Source organism: Argiope bruennichi, chromosome 8, assembly GCF_947563725.1.
Source record: "Argiope bruennichi chromosome 8, qqArgBrue1.1, whole genome shotgun sequence".
Taxonomy (NCBI): domain Eukaryota; kingdom Metazoa; phylum Arthropoda; class Arachnida; order Araneae; family Araneidae; genus Argiope; species Argiope bruennichi.
The window spans coordinates 26,289,668-26,311,063 of NC_079158.1; the positions used below are offsets into that span (position 1 = coordinate 26,289,668).

The 21,396-nt window shown below is 29.5% G+C and overlaps 2 protein-coding genes across 2 annotated transcripts; one reads left to right on the forward strand and one right to left on the reverse strand.

The window, feature by feature from the left end:
- Positions 1-1,714: 1,714 nt before the first annotated feature.
- LOC129981741 (uncharacterized) lies at positions 1,715-7,602 on the forward strand. The gene is made up of 2 exons (XM_056092711.1): positions 1,715-3,360; positions 4,713-7,602. Exons 1-2 carry the CDS (start codon positions 2,698-2,700, stop codon positions 6,069-6,071), a joined length of 2,022 nt encoding a protein of 673 aa, XP_055948686.1. The 5' UTR covers positions 1,715-2,697; the 3' UTR covers positions 6,072-7,602.
- A 1,254-nt stretch (positions 7,603-8,856) lies between these two features.
- On the reverse strand, positions 8,857-21,048 carry LOC129981582 (uncharacterized). Its single transcript, XM_056092482.1, has 2 exons — positions 20,292-21,048; positions 8,857-10,438 (listed from the first exon to the last, which is right to left on the reverse strand). Exons 1-2 carry the CDS (start codon positions 20,871-20,873, stop codon positions 9,392-9,394), a joined length of 1,629 nt encoding a protein of 542 aa, XP_055948457.1. The 5' UTR covers positions 20,874-21,048; the 3' UTR covers positions 8,857-9,391.
- Positions 21,049-21,396: the final 348 nt, after the last annotated feature.

Sequence of the window (21,396 nt, forward strand, 5' to 3'; positions counted from 1 at the left end):
CTTAAAATAAGAATTAAACACTCACTTACTCTTTATAAATTCCTTTTATTTTGTTTTTTGCAAAAGTAACAAGATTTTACTTTTTTACTCTGCAAAAAATATTTACATCTATCGTTTATGTATCTACTATATATCCCCGGTAATATGAACTAATTTATCTGTATAAATTCAACTTTTTACAGATAGATGTATTGATTTATGGAGTTACTTATTACATATTCAGAAATATTTTCCTTTGATAACTTCAAATCTTCTTAAATATAAATAATAAGCATATTTTCCCAACTGAAGCAACAATTAAAAATTCTAGTTAATTCCCATAATAAAGATATTTAATATATGAAAATATAGTGTGTAAACTTAGAAATAGAGAAAAATGCTTTTCCGAAATATCTATGTAGCACCAAAGTATGAAATAAAAAATCCCTGCAATTTTATATGAATTTGTAATAAAAAGTACATAATAAAGCTGATACAAAAATTGTTTTCCCATAAAATGACCTATATTATCTGTTTAAACACTAATCACCAAGATGCACAATGATGTAACATGAATATTTAATTTAAAGAACTTATTCATGTTATAAAAATTATAATTAGAGGTAGCCATCTCTAAAATCTAAATCATTTTAAAATCTTTCTCTAATATGAATTACTATTTGAGATATAGAAAATCTTTGGATTTAAATGTAAGGGTTTTATGATGAATCTCTTTTCTCGTATAGTCAACTCAGGTACATGGATTTAAGATAACAGATTTCGATGGTTTGTAATTATTGATCACTCTGGATAGAAAAATAAGTTCTTCCAACTCTTGCCAATTGCTCGAAGAGTATTTCCTTCATTCCTTAGTCTTAAGACGATTTTCCTTTCTTTCGGAGTAATCTCTTTTCCTTTAGAATCCATTTTAAGTTCAAACACAATAGGTAGCAAAAAAAAAAAAAAAAAAATGCAGCCGATATTTTATATTATACAAGTTCACGGAGGGTAAAAAATGAAGACAAGATAACAAATATCCTTTTAATTTGTGTTTGTATGCAAACTTTTAGTGTAATTTTAAATTATTATTATTACTACTTTAAAACAATGTATATTTCTGAAATTGTTACTGATATTTTATGATTGTCCAAGATGTAAGTTAAATCAACATTAAATTAATATTGTCACTATAATATACGTTTATTCTCTCTAGAATGTTTACTGTGCATTTGTATGCAAACTTTTCTGACAAGTGTATATAACTTCTAAATTTATTACAGCTACATATATGATTCGGAAAGATCAAACTTCACCTTGGTGATAGATAATTAAATTAATTTTAAATAAAATCTAACAGTAAAATTTTGTAGAACTGCACAAAACTTTCAAACATTTTTATAGATCAATCTTACTTTTAAACAAATCATATTATGATTGACAATATACTGAAAATAAAATTCTGGAGCTCTGAAAGCAAGAATGTATAATTGATTACTTAGATAAAAGCCAAACATAATTCTTATTTTCATCACAGTACTTTTTAATGAGCAAAAAAGATCAATTTCAGTTTAAATCCTGGAAAGTAGTGACGTTGGATCTCTCTATTATTCTAAACAATTCTTGTTCAACGTAAATTTTCCATCTCGAGATCATCACAAATCGGCAAAAGCGTCTGAAAAACAGAAGATCAAAATTTGATAATTCGAAGCCGGATGATTTAAAAGTGGAGCAAAATAGGTAAAATTTAACAACCGGTTTGGTCTGGTGCATACTGATTTGACAGCTGAACAGCGAATAATGACGTCAGCTGATCTTTAACTATGGTTGGTGAATACGGCTAGCATCTCTTGTTTGAATTTAAAAATAAACATTATTTATTTTGTTTTCATTCCAGTGTTATAAGTGGCTGTTGAAAATAGTTTTTTTGTGTGTTGGTCTGATTTTAATAACATTAGGTATTAAAATATTTTTTGTATTAATGTAAATACGCCCACCTACCAGATTTTAATTTTGTAAGTGAAAGAACAGCTGAAATTTCTGGCAATAAAACATGCGGGGATTTTCCCTAAAATAGTTTCGATATTTTTTTTCTATCACTCGCGTTTGCTTTCTGTGAAAAATCCAGGCAACACATTGAATGTGAGTTAACTGCTTTGTGAAATATACATCAGAGCAGATTAAATTTGTTGTGGTTGAATTTAAAGTGTTTGCAGGAACTCTTAGATTTTTTTTTTTTTATTATGTACTACTGAGCTTGCTAATTTTGTAATCTTATCATATAGATAAGTGTATAAGATTTTCATACCTTTATTTTCTCTCCTGGATTTGAACGTATTTCACTCTAAAAGAAAGCTGTTGCATGATTAATTTATCATTTATACCGATATTTTTTAAAAGTTGTTTTCAAAAATTATTTTTAAAATCATAAGTAAGTTTTAAAGAAATACATTTTTAAACAATAAATTATGCTATCAATTTGACTGCTACAGAATAAGATTTTAGTTGGAAACTACTGTCTGTGGATTTAATAATATAGTAAAAAATAAATTCATGGTGATATAAGTATTTCTTATAGACTGAAGATTAATTCTGTCCAATATTTTACTGATAATAATATTTTCATTAAATTGACAGTATTTTTATATTTAACAATTTCTTTCGCAATTCGAAATATAAGATTGCATCTCATAACGGAGAGAAACTATCAGATTATAAAATATGGATAATTCAACTGCATCCCAACATATAGAAACTAGCATGGAATATATGAAATTTTGTACATATGTGATTGATAAAGAAATGAAGAGATTTAATTTAGATTTTACTGTATATCAATCATTTGTTACTCAGCTACCTGGTAGTCTTGATGTAAATTTTGATATTGCATATAATAGATGTGCTTTCATGTATAAATATACTTTATGTAATATGTATTTTTTTAAAGATTGCATAAATAAATTTCTCTTGCAATGCACAGAATTTAAAAATTTAGTTTCAAAATGGACAGTTGATTCAAATAGTAAATTATGTGCCATGAGTTGTGGTCCAGGTTTGGATTATTTGTCATTCATGCTTGCTTTGTCTGAACATGTCAGTCCCTCAACATTTAAAAATATAACAATTCTATCAAAACATGGTGCTTGGAGAAACACTGTTGGGATAGTTGCAGATGCTTTAGAGGAAGGAGCTCTTTCTAAATATGGAATTGGAAAGCTGTTGAATTTTAAAAACATTGAAGTGATTCAATCAAATTTACTTATATCTATTCCGGTGAAAGGTTTTGAAGCTCTTCAACATTCAAGTGTCATTTTGATGACTAAAACCTTAAATTTAGCAGCACCAGGATCAAATGAAGAAGAACTTATTAAAACTAAACTTCTGGTAAGTAAATTAACATATAAATATTTTAATTAATCTCTATGCAAATGAACCAACTTTTTCCATTTTTTTAATTTCAAAACCAGATATTTCATATATATATATATATTGTTATAATTTTAGTTAAAATATTCTTAATGTTTTGCACATTTGATTGAAACACTAAGGAGTTCAGTTTAATATTCTTTAAAAGTTAATTTTCTAATTATAAAGCCATTAAGTGAACATTTAGAGAGACAAAGTGTATTATTTATTGAACTAAAGTAATTTATTAAAGTGGTTTGATTTCTGTTGATTCCTCAAATTCAGGGTTTTAATATCAAGTTTAATTAAAATATCTCATTGTCATGAAGCACTTTATCAATGTGATTTATCCTAAATTTTAATTTCTGTATTTTTTTACTTGAAAATAGTAATTTTCATTTCAATTTATTAAGGTACCTGCCAAATAAAGCTACAGTTTTAATATGATTTATGTTTGCTGAATTTCCTTCCTTTTTTTCAAATTTTAAATGCATGACAGGCCTGTATGTTGACTTATCATCTATATTCAGGTTATATCAGTTCTACTTTTCAGATTTTACTGAGTCAAATTTTTAAGTTTATTTCTTCTAAAACAGAATGTAAAGGGGAAAAAAAATTCTTCTAAAGAGAATGAAAAAATGTACAATTCCTGACTAAATTTATAAAAATGAATAGGTTTTCAGAATGGAACATTAATGCAGATTTTAATGTATTTAATATTGATAAAAATATTTAATCTATATTTCAATTACTATACTAATTAAAAGTAAAGTGACAATTATAGTAAAATAATTTGTTGGGCATTTTTTCAAACTATCATGTATCTGTAAATCATTCAGTTCGTTTTGATTAATGTTAATAATGTTTAAAAAATGAATAATAAGTGATATTTTAAAATACATATACTTGTTAATGTAATGCATACAGCAGATGTTAAATTCAGTACATAGATTAATATAAAAGTAATATAAGTAAAATTTATTAATGTAATTTCATGATATAATCAAATAAAAAAAATTGTAGAAGAATTTATAGAAAATCCTTTATATAAAAATACACTGTACTTTCCTTTTGTAAAATAGTTATTAAAATTTTGAAATCAAGCTTATATTTTTCATCTTGTATTTTTTTTCTTAATCAAGCTTTTTTTTGTAGTCATGTGAATCTTAAGCAGAAAAGGAATTCAAACTATTACTCACCAATAATTCTGTTATTTTAAATAGAAACTACTGTTGAAAATTTATTGATAGATTCTAACCAATCTGTACAAAGTATTTATTTATTTATTTTTTAATCATTTATATAGAAGTAAAATAAATTTTTTCTTACAGGAACTAATTTCTTCATTGAAACCTGAAGCGACTATTTTTTGCATTGATACAAAACCTAGTTTGGTGTTATTCTTAGAAGTTTTGTCACGATTTCATGGAAAATTTTTGTACAAGCCTGATCATTTGTCTTTTAGAGTTCCTATTACATTCTCAGAAGATTATAAAGAAAAACATGGTTGCTTTCCTGTTGTATGTGCTAGAGGTGCATTTTTTGTATGGCAGAAATTGTCAACTGTTGAACCTCATTCAAATATCGCTATTTCTCCTATAAATATCCTAACTGATGTAAAAGAAATCTCTCAGAATTCATTAGAAAATACAACTAAAGAGGATGATGAGGTTTTAAACATCACAAAAACACTAAGGGATTTAATACTTCCAAGCAATAAAAATTTCCAGCATAATTCATTAGGCAATGTTATGAACGATTCACATGTAAATGATAACACAGGTGAATTGATATCTATAACATCTAGTCCTTTTAATACTCCTAAAAAATTAGAAATCAATAAATCTTCTTCTGTTCAAACTCTTCTTGACAGCCCATCACTTCAAGAAGTAACTTCTCAAGTAAATTTTGCTGAAAAGAACTGTTCTGCCAGTTCTCTAAAAAAATCAAACAGCATTGACAACAGTTTTTTCCAGAGCTCTTCTAAAAATATATCATTTCTTGAAGAAAGTGATTTGTTACAGAATTATCCATTATATAATCAAACAAAGGAAGAAACCTATCCAACAATTCTTCCCCATCAAATTCCTGCTAAAAGTAAAGTCAATGAAAGCAAAAGTAATACTGTTCCAAAAAGTAATCAAAGTTTAAAGTCTACTTTAGAATCGAAGGCAACTCAAACAGAATTACACCAATTTACAACTAATTCAAGTCATATTAAGGACCTTACTGAAAGAGTAAAAAGACTTGTTTCTTCATTAGAAAATGAAATGCAGAAAAGTATTTCTGATGGTCAAATGGACTATAATATACATGATGCACCTAAAATGAATGCAAATTATACATCCTGCTCCACAAATCATACTAATAAATCTGATGTGAATGTCACACCTCAATGCTGTAATGGTTATCAGACTGAAAGAGAACATTTAATAAATTTTTGCAATTGTGCTCAAATGCATCATGATCACTGTTGTGCAGTTAGACACATTCATAGATGCGAAATGCATTGTTGTAAATCATGTATTCACAAATGTCACATAAATCCTTACAGGTGTTGTGAAAATAATACTGCTTCTACTAGTACACGTTTAGCACAGCCTCAAATTGTTATACCTTTGCAAAATGTGAATAATGATGTATTATTGCAAATTATTTTAGCTGCTAAATCTGGCTCAGAAATTCAGTAATACTTTTAATGCTGTTATTTATAACTTTGAACAAGTCATTCATTTCAGCTGTGCTAATTTTATTCATCGTTTTTTTTTTTTTCCTTTAGGATTATACTGTTTTTCAGCTATTAATTTTTTTTTTTAATATTTGCTTTATGTACATTTAATAAAAAAGTTTTGATAAAAGTTTAAAATAATCTTATAAATTTGAAATTTTTAAAGTTGCAAGTTTCACTTTAATCTATAGTTTTCTCTTTAATAAAGGACACTATTGATGCTATGGCATTTTTGGTAATGAATATATATATATATTCAAAATTAGGGGCATATATTTATAAGTTATATTGATAAATATCACAGACATTTTCAATATTTTTGATTATTTTATTTGTTACCATGGCTTTCTAAATTTTCTTGCTTATCTGTACTATTTTTACTAAAAATTCTGAAAATTTTTAGGTGGATTTTTATGGGTAAAATTATAATTATCAGATGTATATTATACATGAACATTCTTTATTTTTCATGCTGGAATTATTGAAATATTTATCAGAATCACCAACTGTACTTTTTCAAATATTATGTGATATTTTTCAGATATTCTATAAAGCACACCAATATTTTATGTATTCATAATCAATAAGCATGCTGAAGATTTCCCAAATTTTTCAATATTGCAGCCTGAATTTTAGAAAAACAAATGCTGTAATGATCAGTTTTATCCTAAACACATAGAATTTTTTTAGAGATAAACAGGACGTTTCTTTCAGAAAAAATTTTTATAAGCCAAAAAATAGCTTTAATGAAATATATATATATATAATTTATATATATATATAATTAAATGTAATTTTAGAAAAATATTTGTGTAGTTTGATGAAAATTTGTGGTTTATATTTGTAATAATGGATTTTGAAAGATTCACAGGCATTCATGATCTTCTCTGGGCTTGTAATTTGATAACTCCTACATAAGCCAAATTAAACATTTGGAATTAGTATGAAATTGTTTTTTCTAATACTGTTATATAATTTGAAGTAAGTGTATACTTTGCATGTGTTTGATGATCCCTGTCAAGAAATGGCATAATGAAGTGTCAAACTTTTAAAAGTATGTAATTAAAAAATTTTGATTACAGAAATTGTAGCTATTTGATGTAAATTTATGTAGCTAAAAGAGTACAAATCGAAAATAAAATTTTCCACTTTTAATCAGAATTTTGATAATTAAATTTAGTCATTAAACTTTTGATGAAAAAATAGTATTTCTCTCTTATAAAGATTATTATTTATTATTTTCAAAATGGTAACATTTGTAGATAAAGAAATAGAAATATGATAAAATATTTAGGGTTTGCTCAGAAGTCATTGTAATTTTACATGGAATTTTGAACTAACATTTGACCTTTCAGTATAGAATTTTTGTTGAAATATTGTATAAGTTGTAAGAAATGATTATAAACTGGAAATCAGTTCCCAAATAGAATATGATTGTATAGTTCTTAATTATGTATAGTTAAAGTAAAGGTTTTTAAGATTTGTATTTTTGATATCACAACTGTACTGTTAATTAGAATTATTTTAAAATATTTAATTAATACTTTCATATTCTGTAACATAATTTATTATAAAATTTTGAAAGATTAATTATTTTATAATGAGTGATAATTCATTATTTTGCTAGAAATGTTTTATATATACATATTTCTGTAATACATGTCTTACATTTCTGAAATATTATGCTCTTAATAAATTATTTTTTTATATCTTAACTATTACTTTTTTATATTTGTGCATATAATTTCAGTTCTCATTACAGATTTATGACATTTTAAACTAAAGCAATTATAAGGTAAATATATTTTTGTAACTAAGTAAATCATTCATATACAGGAGAAAAAGGATTGTTTTGTGGTTTATATCTAATTAAGGAAAAGAAAAATACATTGATATCCAAATTTACTGCTAGTCCACAGTAAATATAAATATGCTACTGCTTCTAGTAATTACAGGATTATTTGGCCGGCGTCCTGGCATAGGGGTAGCGCGTCTTCCCCGTGATCTGGGCGTCCAGGGTTCGAGTCCCGGTTTGGGCATGGTTGTTCTTCTGTTGTTCTATCTGTGAGATGTGTGAATGTGCCCTCCTGTAAAAAGGGGTTGTGCAAGCGAATGAGTGATGCGTGAGTAGCAAAGTCGTACTCTTGGCCCTAGTTGGCGCTGCTATAAAAAATAAGAGACGTTCCCCTCAGGCTTAAATCGCTGTCTTCGTAACAGCGGGCTTGTCGGTGGCAAGTGCCATAAGAAACAAACAGGATTATTTAAAATTTTTCTTAAAAAAATTTTGATTAAAAGGATTTTTTAAAGTGATAATAAAAAGCCATAGTCTCTTACTTATCCTGGTAAGTATTCAAAATAAAACTTTCATACATGTATTTTTAAAAAAATAGATAGTAAAAATGTTGCAACATTTAAAAAAATTTTAAATCTTCATTCCAATGTATTTTTTTATATACCATTACATTATAACTAAAGAAATTTTTATTATATCTATATAATACTTTGCATGTTGGGATTATAATAAGAAAACTGAGTCTTTGAAACATTTTATTATTTTTCTTATAAATATACATGTAATTAAATACATTTAATGTATAAAAATATAAATTTTTACCATCTTTGTTTAGTACAAATATAGAATGTTATAATTCTTTTATATACATGATTAAAATACATTCAATATATAAAAGAAAGTTCATCTCTCTCTTTTAATCATTAATTATTGAATTACGAGAATTTATACCTTCTAAAATTATCAAATTCATAAAGAAAAGTGAAAGAATAATAAGATACATCTTATAGCTACATTTATATATATATTATAGTATAAAAGGTTTAGACCAATAAACTTGTTTCTGAAAAAGAAATTTCATTGAGCACTATACCAGATAAAGTAATCCTTGTCTTTTAAAATTTAATTATAATTAGCAATATTGTTATCAGTTGAATACAGGTAGATGCATAATTTCTGAACATTTTCATTACTTTTGTTGACAAGGCTATTTCTATGAATTCTAAAACATTTTAATATTTATTTCTACAATAATAATAATAAAAGAAAGTCATGTAAATAATCAATTCTTTATTTTTCTATATTTGAATATTAACAATAGCATAGTACTTTTTAAAGTATTTCCATACAATATTCTCTATTTATTTAAAATTATTCTTATAGCATGTCACATTCTAATCAGAAATTAGCATGTTAGGACAATCCCATATTTTAAAACTATCATGAATACATCTGTGAAAAATTAATAAATAGAAGTAAGTACAAGAATTTTAACTTTCTTCTTTCTTTGGAAGCAAATTTGATGCAATTTTATTTGCAGATGAAGTATTTTGAGATATTATTGATAATATTTGAACTAAGGATTCATTGGATAAGTTTTGTATTGGTATAACAATACAAGGACCTTTTTGAGGTAAATCTCTGTGCAAATTACTAACTATATTCATAGAACAGTTGCAGTTACTAACATTGGTATCAATGTAACACATCTCAGAATGACAACAAGTTACACCATTCTTAATAAATTGACATGGTTTTACAGAACATCTACACTGAGTTTCATGCATGTTTTGATGGTGATGTTGATCACAGGATTGTTTTCTCTTAACAGAAAAAACTTTTGATGATTCCTGAGAAGTTATATATCCTTCTAACTTTGCAATTAAATTCTCAAAAGTTTTCATAAAGTAATGTATATTATTACCATTATTTTCTTCATTCTGAAGACCATTTCCACAGGGTGGTGATACATATTTTTTTCTCATTACTGAATCAAAGGTATTCAGTGATTTTGTAGATGTATTTGTGTCAGAAAAATTTATTTGTTCAATGAAATCAATTGAATTCTTGGAAACAAAAGGCTTGTCTTTCTTTTCTATAATTTGACTAGAGATACTGCCTGAAGAAAATTGAGATGAACTTGCAGTACTATCAATTGGACTGATATTTCTATTACTTGAGAATTCTCCTTTCAAATTAGACATGCCTAGAGTTGGAGAATTAACGTCTAATTTATCACTTTTACTCTGAATCAATTTAGTGGACAAATGCAAACTAGTCAAATTATTTTCTGTTTCATTTTGAAAATTTGGTTCATGTGATTTTTGCCATACAGCAAATAAAGATCTACCTGAACATAAAGGTTTAACTCCAACTATTTGAATAATTTTCTCATTATAGGGCATATTTTCTAAAGTTACTTCAACTGGTCCAAATAAAAAGGAACCGTAATTGTCCAGTTCATGGAAATAAGCAGATTTTTCTTTACTGCTGATGAAAAATACTAAAGTCCCAGGTTTCAGCACTTGAATAACCCTCTAATAAGAAAAGCTTTTGTTATTAAAAATATTTAGGTTTAAAAGTTTTAGAATATTAATTAGACAATTAAAAGCATAATAACAAAGAGTATCAACTTATAAGTTCATATGGAAAATAAATAAAAATGTTACCCATTTGAATGTAAATAGAATAATTTTATTTTCATCCAAAGAATATTTCCAAGAGGTTCTAATTCAGGCTTATTTTTATATGAAATAAATAGATTTCACAATAAAAAAATTCTTTATACAGCTTTTTTTTTTGTCTATATTAGGAATTTATAATTATTTAATCTTCAATTATTTAAAAGGTACAAGATATATGAAAGCTGTTGGGGGAAATTCAAAATAATAGAGAACAGAAATAGAACATAGCTAAGTATTATTTTAAACTGATATATGCTAATATTAACTGAAATTTAATTGTCATATTTACTTATAGTTACATTCAGCAGTGATAATCTATTTCATTTTACCAGAACTTATAAAGGTTCATGACTGCATGTTATACAAATTATTATTATTACTTTTGTACAGGCATGAATACATAAACTGAAGAATTTTCTATTCGTAGAATTTTTTTCTTATAATAAATTATAGTTTTAATAAAACTTTTTTAAAAATATATCTATTTTCAAAATTTTTAATCTTTGATTAAAAAACAACTTTTCAAATTTTAATTGACGTTTAGATGTTGGATCCAGCTTCCTTTTTTATTTAAATTGGTAACATTATCTTCAGCAATGATTAATACAAAGAAACTCTGAAAATTTGAATTAAGAGCAAATTGAATAGAATCAATATATCTTACAAGCATTAAACATTCAAATAAACATTAAATTCGACAAAAATGGGTTTAGAAAATTATTTTCACAAGATATCACATCAAAAAAATTTATCTTAATTATATAAAAAAAAAACCCAAACTATAATCAATTATGTATTAGTTTGGAAAACTTAATTTATCAATACTAGATAATGCTGATAGATTTTTATCAAAATAATTTTAAATTTATGTTTAAATTAAAATATATATAATTTAAAAAAAAATTTACACATAAAAAGTAACTGACTGTTTCCCTCCCCTAATTTTTAAATTACTCAACCAACTCAAATTTTAGCATTAAATTGACAAAAATCTGACAGTATTATTTTGTATTGATAAATGAAATTACCTAATACATACAGCTTTTATTTTAACGTTATTTTTTTATAAAAAATTGATTATATAAGACATTTTCTATTCATATAAATATTTATATGAATAGAAATAATAAACATAGATACAAGAACACAATTATTACAGCTATTTAGGTAGGTAAGAGAAGAAACATTGTTACAGCTAATTTTACATTTAAAAAAAATATCTCCTTGACAATTTCAGCTTTTACATCTAATAAAAGTTTCTTTTTTTTCCCCCTAGTCTTCTTTGAATGCTCTTGCCCTTTGTTACAAGTGAAAAAACCTTTGTTTCATTAGCCTTTCATGACAGTTCTTTAATTTCTAGTGTATAGTATATGTGGGTTGCTGAGCATATTCAAGGGAAAGTCAGTAGCATTAATTTTCTTTGGGGGATAACTTACAACAGCTGTGTACGATATTTTCCACTTTGTGTTCAGCAACAAATTTTTGCATCAGGTTTCTTTATCGAAACTGCATTCCAAACACGTGCTAACTATGAACTGCTTCTTTTGTTCTAAAAAATGGGTTTACAAAGTGGATGGGTAAGAATTTATTGATGGAATGCAAGTGGCTAGTATTTCTCTAAAGCTTTAAAAGAGGACAAAATCCATCAAAATACTATAAGAGATCAGATTTTAAAGCTGTTAATGGGGAAAATCTTTCTATTACTATCATAGATAATACAAGCCTTCTAAGGCCATCAAAGTAAATGAGAAGTAACAAGTAGCAACCAAATTCACAGAAGAGAGTTGGAAAATATTGCAAACACCTTTAAGAAGGTGTAAAAATACATTTTGTGCCTTATATTCCTTAATGTTATTGGAAAGTATGTTAGAATCTTAATTCTTCAATTGAATTTCTAATTAAAATTGTTTAAAATCCATCCTTAGTGAGCCTTTAACGCCCAAAAAGTAATTGCCTACTAAATTTCATATCCCTTATTTCAGTGATGTTTTGTATTAGTCAGGCAACTCTTTATATGCCGGCATCCTGACATAGGGGTAGTGCGTCTTTCCCATGATCTTGGCGTCCTGGTTTGGGCCTGGTTGTTCTTTATCTGTTCTATCTGTGAGTTGGTTGGTTTGTTGTATTTTATTGGCGCAAGAGCGTTCTATCTGTGAGATGTGCCCTCCTGTAACAAGGGGGCTGTGCAAGCGAATGTGATACATGAGTAGCAAAATCATATTCTTGGCCCTAGTTGACACTACTAAAAACAAAAGACACTCTCTCTTTTAAAATCGCTGCTCAATTCGAAATCAGCAGGGTTGTCCATGGCAAGTGCCATCAGAAAAAACTGTGGCGATCCTGCTTCCATCAAAATGACTGTATTTGAAAAACTATTTTCCTAACTGCGCACCGGAAGTACGAAGCAGTTATCTACGATCAAGCGTGCAAGCTGTGCGAATTAAAAAGATCAATTTCCGGTCTTACAAAAATCTGTTGTCTGTCGATGTGTTAGCGTTAAAAATTAAAAGATGTTTATTTTTATATAAAAAAAGTCGTCGCTCATTCTTTATGTGTGGATGTAACTTAACTATCCCAATTTGCAACCTTCTCCACTAAAACATCCCACATTTGGTGACTCGAAAAGTGAAAGGATAACTTTCCCAGTTTTCTTTATGCATTAAATGGCGCCATAGCGCATTTCTTCCTAATGGCGGTAAGCGTATCGTTGAATATTGTTTCTATTTTCACAGCCTAAATAATTTCCATCGGAACTTCTGTTATATAATTTGGATTAGCATTTTCATATTATTTACTCTGATTATCAGTATATTATTTGTATTTTCGTATTTCAAAGCAGTTTTGTGAAATTGTATTTATAACGTGCCTTTGATTTCTTGAATAAAACATGCCAGGAGATACTCCAAATTCCGCCAACAACGACGCAACAGTTTCTCGTGTTGGCGTCAAACTTCCGCCTTTCTGGAAAGCTAACCCTGCATTATGGTTTGTTCAACTTGAGGCGCAATTCGCCTTGGCGGGAATTACTGCTGACGATACAAAATTTAATCATGTTATTTCTGCCGTTGATTCTGATATTTTGAATTGTGTAAGCGATATAATATTGAAACCTCCTGATACTGATAAATATCCAACATTAAAAAAACGTTTAATTGAGTTGCATTCTGAAAGTGAAGCTTCGAAAATACGTACGCTGCTACAAGGCCTAGAACTTGGCGACCAACGACCATCTCAGTTATTAGCTCGTATGAAAACATTGGCGGGCGATACTGTTGGCGAGCCACTCTTAAAATCTCTTTGGCTCGGAAGACTGCCAAACAGCACACAAACTATTTTAACTGCTTTGAATGAAGATTTAGCTGGTTTAGCATCAGTTGCAGATAAAATAAATGATTTGGCTGGCCATTCAAACATTAATTCCGTTACTCCTCAATCTTCGAATAATCAAATAGCCCAACTTGAAAAACAAGTCGCCCATTTGACGACTTTAGTTGGCGAGCTTACTACAACAATGCGCCAATCACGCTCTCAAAGCAGAAATAGAAATCGACCTTTTAAAAATAATCGTAGTTGCTCTCGTGATCGCTTAAAAAAATATAAAGAACCTGCTGATGGCATTTGCTTTTATCATACAAATTTTGGCACAAAAGCAAAAAAATGTAGTTTGCCTTGCTCTTTCAAGAATTCGGGAAACTAAATCGGCGGTCGTCCACTGGCCTTGGCCACGATCGCAAAATTAATAGAATTATGCTGGCCGATAAAGTTAGTAAATGGAAATTTTTAGTGGATACAGGCGCAGACGTATCTGTTTTACCACACAATTATGCTCCTAAAGCTGATTCCTCTAATGAATTACTCCTCTTAGCTGCTAATGGCACAAAAATAGCTACTTTTGGTAAAAAACGCCTTACGCTAGACTTAAATTTACGGCGAAATTTTACTTGGTCTTTCATAATTGCAAATGTGAACCAACCAATTATAGGTGTTGATTTTTTAAAACACTATAATCTTTTGGTTGATGTTAAAAGTGGTTGTTTGATTGATGGCATAACTAAATTAACCACTCAAGGCAAATATACAAACACAGATTCATTAACTTCTGGTATATCCATTTTGCTTGGTGATTCAGAATTCTATGACATTTTATCGCAATTCCAAGACCTCACTAATCCATCTCAACCAACAAAAAGCAAAGTATCAACTAAAATACATCACTTTATTGAAACAACTGGTCAACCAGTATTTTCGAGACCTCGTCGCTTATCTCCCGAGTTGCTAAAAATTGCACGTCAGGAATTTGAATTTTTAATGTCTCAAGGTATTATCCGTTCTTCTAGTAGCCCATGGGCAAGTCCTCTACACATGGTGAAAAAGTCTAATGGAGAATGGAGACCGTGTGGCGACTACCGTCGTTTAAATTCAATTACCGTTCCTGATAGATACCCAGTTCCTCATATTCAAGATTGCACTCAAATGTTTTTCAATAAAACCATTTTCTCCACCCTGGATTTGATCCGAGCTTATCATCAAATTCCTATTAACCCAGCGGACATTCCAAAAACAGCAATCACAACCCCATTTGGTCTTTTTGAATATGTTTATATGCCCTTTGGTTTAAGAAACGCGGGACAAACCTTTCAACGTTATATACATCAAGTTTTGTCAAATTTAGATTTCTGCATTCCTTATTTTGATGACATACTGATTGCATCAAATAATGTAGAACAGCACAAACAACATTTAAAAACAGTATTTGAACGATTATCTCAGCACGGATTGAAACTAAACCCTTCAAAATGCGTCCTTGGGAAGCAATCGGTAAAGTTTCTAGGTTGTCTAATTACATCTGAAGGCGTGAAACCTTTACCGGAAAAAGTTCAAGCCATTTCTGATTTTCCCAAACCTCAAAATATATCTGAGCTAAAGCGTTTCTTGGCCATGCTCAATTTTTACCGTCGATTTTTGCCTCATGCCGCTCAGACTCAAGCTAGCCTAGACGAACTTTTAAAAAACTCTAAAAAGAATGATAAGCGACTTGTTCCTTGGACTGACCTCACTACAGAAGCTTTCGAAAAATGCAAATCTGATATTGCAAATGCAGCTACTTTGAACTTCCATTCACCTAACCAGCAATTATCTATCATGGTTGATGCTTCAGACTCAGCCATCGGATCTGTCCTCCATACAACTACGTCTAATGATCAACAACCTCTAGCATTTTATTCCCGAAAACTTACGCCCTCAGAACGTAAATACAGTACGTATGATAGGGAACTTTTGGCGATATATGCAACTATCAAACATTTTCGACACTTGTTGGAAGGTCAAAATTTCATAATATTTACAGATCATCGACCTCTTACTTTTGCTTTCACCAAAAAATCTGACTCTTCTTCTCCAAGACAACTAAGATACCTTGATTTCATTGCACAATTCAGCACCGACATCAGGCACGTATCGGGCTCAAAAAACGTTGTGGCTGATACCTTATCTCGTATTAATGAAATACAGTTACCAAAAATAGACTTTTCTGCCATGGCGGAAGCACAAGCATCTGATGAAGAACTCCAGACTATTTTGGCAAAGAATGAACTGTCACTTTGTTTAAAACCTCTCTCAACCGACCCCAATTCATCTAAACTTTACTGTGATGTCAAGCAAAACAAAATTAGACCTTACGTCCCAGAAATTTTCCGAAAGAAAGTTTTTCTATCTTTGCACAATATTTCCCACCCAGGTATCCGTGCCACTAAACATTTGATTTCAGAGAGATTCTTTTGGCCGTCCATGCAAAAGGACATTTCAAATTTCACCCGTTCATGTCTAGATTGCCAAAAATCTAAAATAGCTAGACACACCAATAGTCCTCTTAAATCTTTTCAATTACCTGCAGCCAGATTCGATCATGTTCATCTAGATCTCGTAGGACCTCTTCCACCTTCAAACAATTGCGGATACCTACTTACCTGCATAGATCGTTTCACACGATGGCCTGAGGCAATTCCCATTCCTGATATTTCTGCTGAAACTGTTGCGCGTGCATTCATAACTCATTGGATCTCACGCTTCGGTTTGCCTTCAATAATCACGACAGATCAAGGACGACAATTCCAAAGCAACTTGTTTTCTTTGCTCAGCAAACTCTTGGGTGTCCAAAAGATCCGAACGACCCCATACCACCCAAAAAGCAATGGAATAGTCGAGCGATTCCATCGATCTCTTAAACAAAGCCTCCGATGTCATGCATCTACGAAATGGACCGAATCAATTCCTTTGGTTTTGCTCGGACTCCGAACCGCATTAAAAGAAGATCTACAGTGCACATCGGCCGAACTAGTTTATGGCTCAACCCTTAAACTACCATCAGAATTTTTTGAATCCCCTTCAATTAACGTCGAGCCTCATGAGTTCCTAATAAATTTACGGACCTTGATGGATCAACTTAAACCTGTTGCTACTGCACCTCATGACACCAAGAAAGTATTCGTTCATCCAGCTCTGGACACTTGCTCACATGTGTTCGTGCGCCACGATGCTGTTAAAAAACCTTTACAAGCGCCATACGATGGACCATACCTCGTACTCAAACGAACTGATAAAATGTTCACAATTGAAAAGAACGGCAAACAGTCCACGATCAACATTGATCGCTTAAAGCCTGCGTTCTTCGAGAACTCTCACCAGTCCTCTGCACCAGCAATATCACCACCAGTTGCAGTTCCGACTTCACCAAAACCAGTACCTGAACTGTCTCCATCGAGTCCTGTGTCACCTACAAATTCTACTCCAGTACTTTATGTGACCAGATCTGGCCGACGAGTTCGCTTCAACACTCGTTACCTCTAACTTCAGTGCCTGCTGCACTACTAGAGGGGGGAGTACTGTGGCGATCCTGCTTCCATCAAAATGACTGTATTTGAAAAACTATTTTCCTAACTGCGCACCGGAAGTACGAAGCAGTTATCTACGATCAAGCGTGCAAGCTGTGCGAATTAAAAAGATCAATTTCCGGTCTTACAAAAATCTGTTGTCTGTCGATGTGTTAGCGTTAAAAATTAAAAGATGTTTATTTTTATATAAAAAAAGTCGTCGCTCATTCTTTATGTGTGGATGTAACTTAACTATCCCAATTTGCAACCTTCTCCACTAAAACATCCCACAAAACAACAAAAAATTTATATACTGAGAAAGAAAAATTTCATTGGGAAACCCAAAAAATTGTGCAAAAGTCACAAAAAAAGAGTGAGAGAAAACAATTTTATGGTATATTTGAATCATAAAGGTTCCTTAAAACTTTTTTATAAATTTCTTTTAAATTTTAAATATCAGACCTAGCACAATTAAAAAAAAACATTAATATTTGACAAAATTGGTTCATCAAATGATAATTTTTAAAGGAATGAGGGCATTTCAAAGAATACACAGCAAAAGAAATTATTGAAAATATACGTTTTCAAATTAAAATTTCATCTCGCTGAATTTTACACAGTCGACTAAAGTAATTACAATCACAATAATCGTGTCAGTAAAATCCCTTTCTTAGTCGTTCAAAAGATTCCTCAAAACAACATATTAACGAGAATGATGATTGAATGTGTAATGAGACTTCACAATAATCAGAATAAAATATCAAATATCTTTCATGTATACTTTTAGAATAACTTCTGTCTTTGATGTATCTATTTCTTTTACACACCATACGGTGTTTTTATTTTTTGTCAACTGGAGTTAATCTGCATAGTTCTTAAGAACACATAAAGAGTTGAACATAAAGTTACCAAGCATAACTAAAATAAATTATTCACTATTTAGAACACTAAATGTAAAAGAAGTTCAAACCTTTTTAAAGATGCAACCAGTTCGGCATAATTCGTTCCTTTGGAATAACCACAATATTCACCAGTCTCATTGTTAAAAAAAAGAAGGAATGAAAAAAAAAGTTCATTAAGCATTTTCTTAACATGGGTTGAAACTCCTGCCTACCATCACTGAATGCTTCCCTTTCATCAGTTTTCTTTTTTGATATATCAAATAAACAAAGATTTATGACTATTTTAATTGTCATTGTCTGCGGGGGAAAAAAAAAGAAAAGGAATATCTTTGCATTTCATGAGAAAATCAAGCACTTTTAAGGTGCTTAAAAATAATTTCCAATTTTAAGCACTTTTTAAGGACTTTCATGACGCTATGCATCCTGTACTATTAATATAGCTAATTAGCCCATAAACTAATTAGATTTTTTTAAAAACATTGATTACTTCCAAACAGTTTCTGACAAGATAAACATGAATCTTTTACTAATAATATATATAGCTCTTTATTTTTTTAAAATTTATAAAAATGCTTATTTTACATATAAGTCATTACTTTCAATATTTATATATCAATATCTGTAAATTTTAAGTTTTAGATAGTACATCAATTTAATAACTACTTTCCAGTTAATGATGAATAGATTCTTAAAAGTACAAGCCACAATTCGTAGTCAAGCCCATAGGGATCAATACTGATTCCCTATGGGCTTGTGTTGAACATATTACAGAAAAAAAAGTAATAAAGAAAATTTCTGTTAAATGTGTTGAACATGCAACAGAAATTTTCTTTATTAATTTTATATTGTGTTTTTAAAGCCTAAGTATGACCAGTGTGTGTATATATATGTGTGTGTGTAACATTATTTTGTTTGAAGCAGCAGGTTTAACAAGCAGTGAAGAGACTTTGTATTGCTAATTTCGTTTTATTCTCTTACGGGAGACAGGCATGATTTATTTACAAGAAGGCGCAGTGCGGCACAAAAGCAGAAGTAAGGAAGAAACAAATGATCACTAGTCTTATATAATATGGGATTTCCAGCCACGTGCCAATTCAATATACATGGTGACCTTTGACAAAGGCACCGAAGGGATCACTTTCATTTGATACATAGAAGTAATTGCACAAATTTCTGCACAGCTTCAGTTGAATTAAAAGTGGAACGAGATGAGAAAATAAGAGAATATTTTACTATGGGCTAAATTAAGATAAAGTTTTGGAAATTAATTTGATTTAAATTGAGAGTTTAAAATATCATTATGTATATATATACACGTAACCATATTTTTTAAAGTGTGGCTGAAAACAGTGAGACACTTTGAATTTTTAACTTTGTTTTATTTCCATCCTGGGAGGCATGATTTATGGACAAGCAGTGCGGACAGGGCACATCCGCTCACAGCATGATACAAGTGCAGATTAGTGTAAAAAGAGAAAGAAATTAATTATCCCTAGTCTTATATACCATGACATTTTGATAGTGATATCTTACAAGTGTCGACCACAGGCAAGGGAACCATAGGGATCTTTTAGGATTCAGCAATGTTTATCCCTTCACTCAAAGCATGGGAAATGCTGATGAATGCATTTTTACAAAGCTTGTGTTGAATTAATTAAATAGAAAAAGTGAAATGGGATCAGAAAATAAGAGAAAATTTTAGAATGACTTTAATATAGGCCAAATTAAACTGAATAGCTAGGAAATTAATTAAGTTTAAATTAGATTTTAAAATATCATTATATATATATATTTAGAATTAGCAATTAAATCAGCCATTTGATATCACTTATATAAAACATTAAAAATGAAAATCAATGCAAAAAGTCAAATAAAAAATGATATAACTTAAAAGAGCTTTTAATATGATTCTTTTTAGGTTCGAATTGGGCTTACCTTCAATGTATTGTGAATAACTTTCTCAGGAATTATTGAAGATGAAAAAGAATTACACATTAATAAGATATCTGCAGCTTTCAAATAGCCTTGTGCCTTTTTAGACAAATCTTTCAAAAAATCACATTCAATCAGTTTACAAGTTGAAGTGTCTGGTACACTGATAATGGAGGAACTTAGCATTTCAGTAACTAAATTACGCCATGATCCATACCTACTAATAATTTTAAAAGTTGTTGGATTTATTAACGGTTTATTAATTAAGTGAAGGGAGTACAAAAGTCCAATTATATCAGTTCCTGGTCCAGTACTCATCGAACAAATAGTAAGATTCTTTATAGAACGAAAATTATCAATTATGTTGAAAGAATCTGGTGCTTTCGTAAAGAATTCCTTAAAACATTGATGGAAAAAAGAAATATTGTAGCTTCCAAATTTATATAAATAAGAAATTCGATTAATAGGCTTGTTAAAATTTTCGTCGATGTCATTTCTCACATTGCATGTATTTTTATCAAAAAATACACAACATTTCTTCGATTCATCGAGAAGAGTCATCCAGCAAAAATTAAATATATCCATTATAATTTGCTATTTTTTTGTGTTTAAACTGAGTTTCTAATAGAAAAAATTGGGAAAGTGAATAAATAAAACTGTACTTATTCTGTGAATAAACAAGATGATGTGCTAAAGGGAATTTCCCGTTAAGCGCGTTACGCGTTTTACAATCAAAATAAAAAGTAAATTCTACTTCTACGAAGCATGTTTCGATTTGACAATCAGTTCACTTCAAGTCCAGTACAAAACGTCTATATCAGAAGCTCAGAATTTGTGCATGCTAACGTTGATTGGATGCCTCATATGACATCACCAGAATCTTAACAACCATAGAAGGTTGTCAAACTCTCTGTATAGTTTTTTTTTTATTTTTGAAAGCTATTTTAGAAGTGTATGAGATTGTTTTTATTTAGTGTAGTAAAGATATTGAATATCAAAAAATAGTTTATGAATCAATCATATAATAAGAAAATATCAATGTGTATATTTTGTTAATCTGTGACATTTTATTTTTGGCAACACTAGCTTGAGGAATTCATTGTTTATT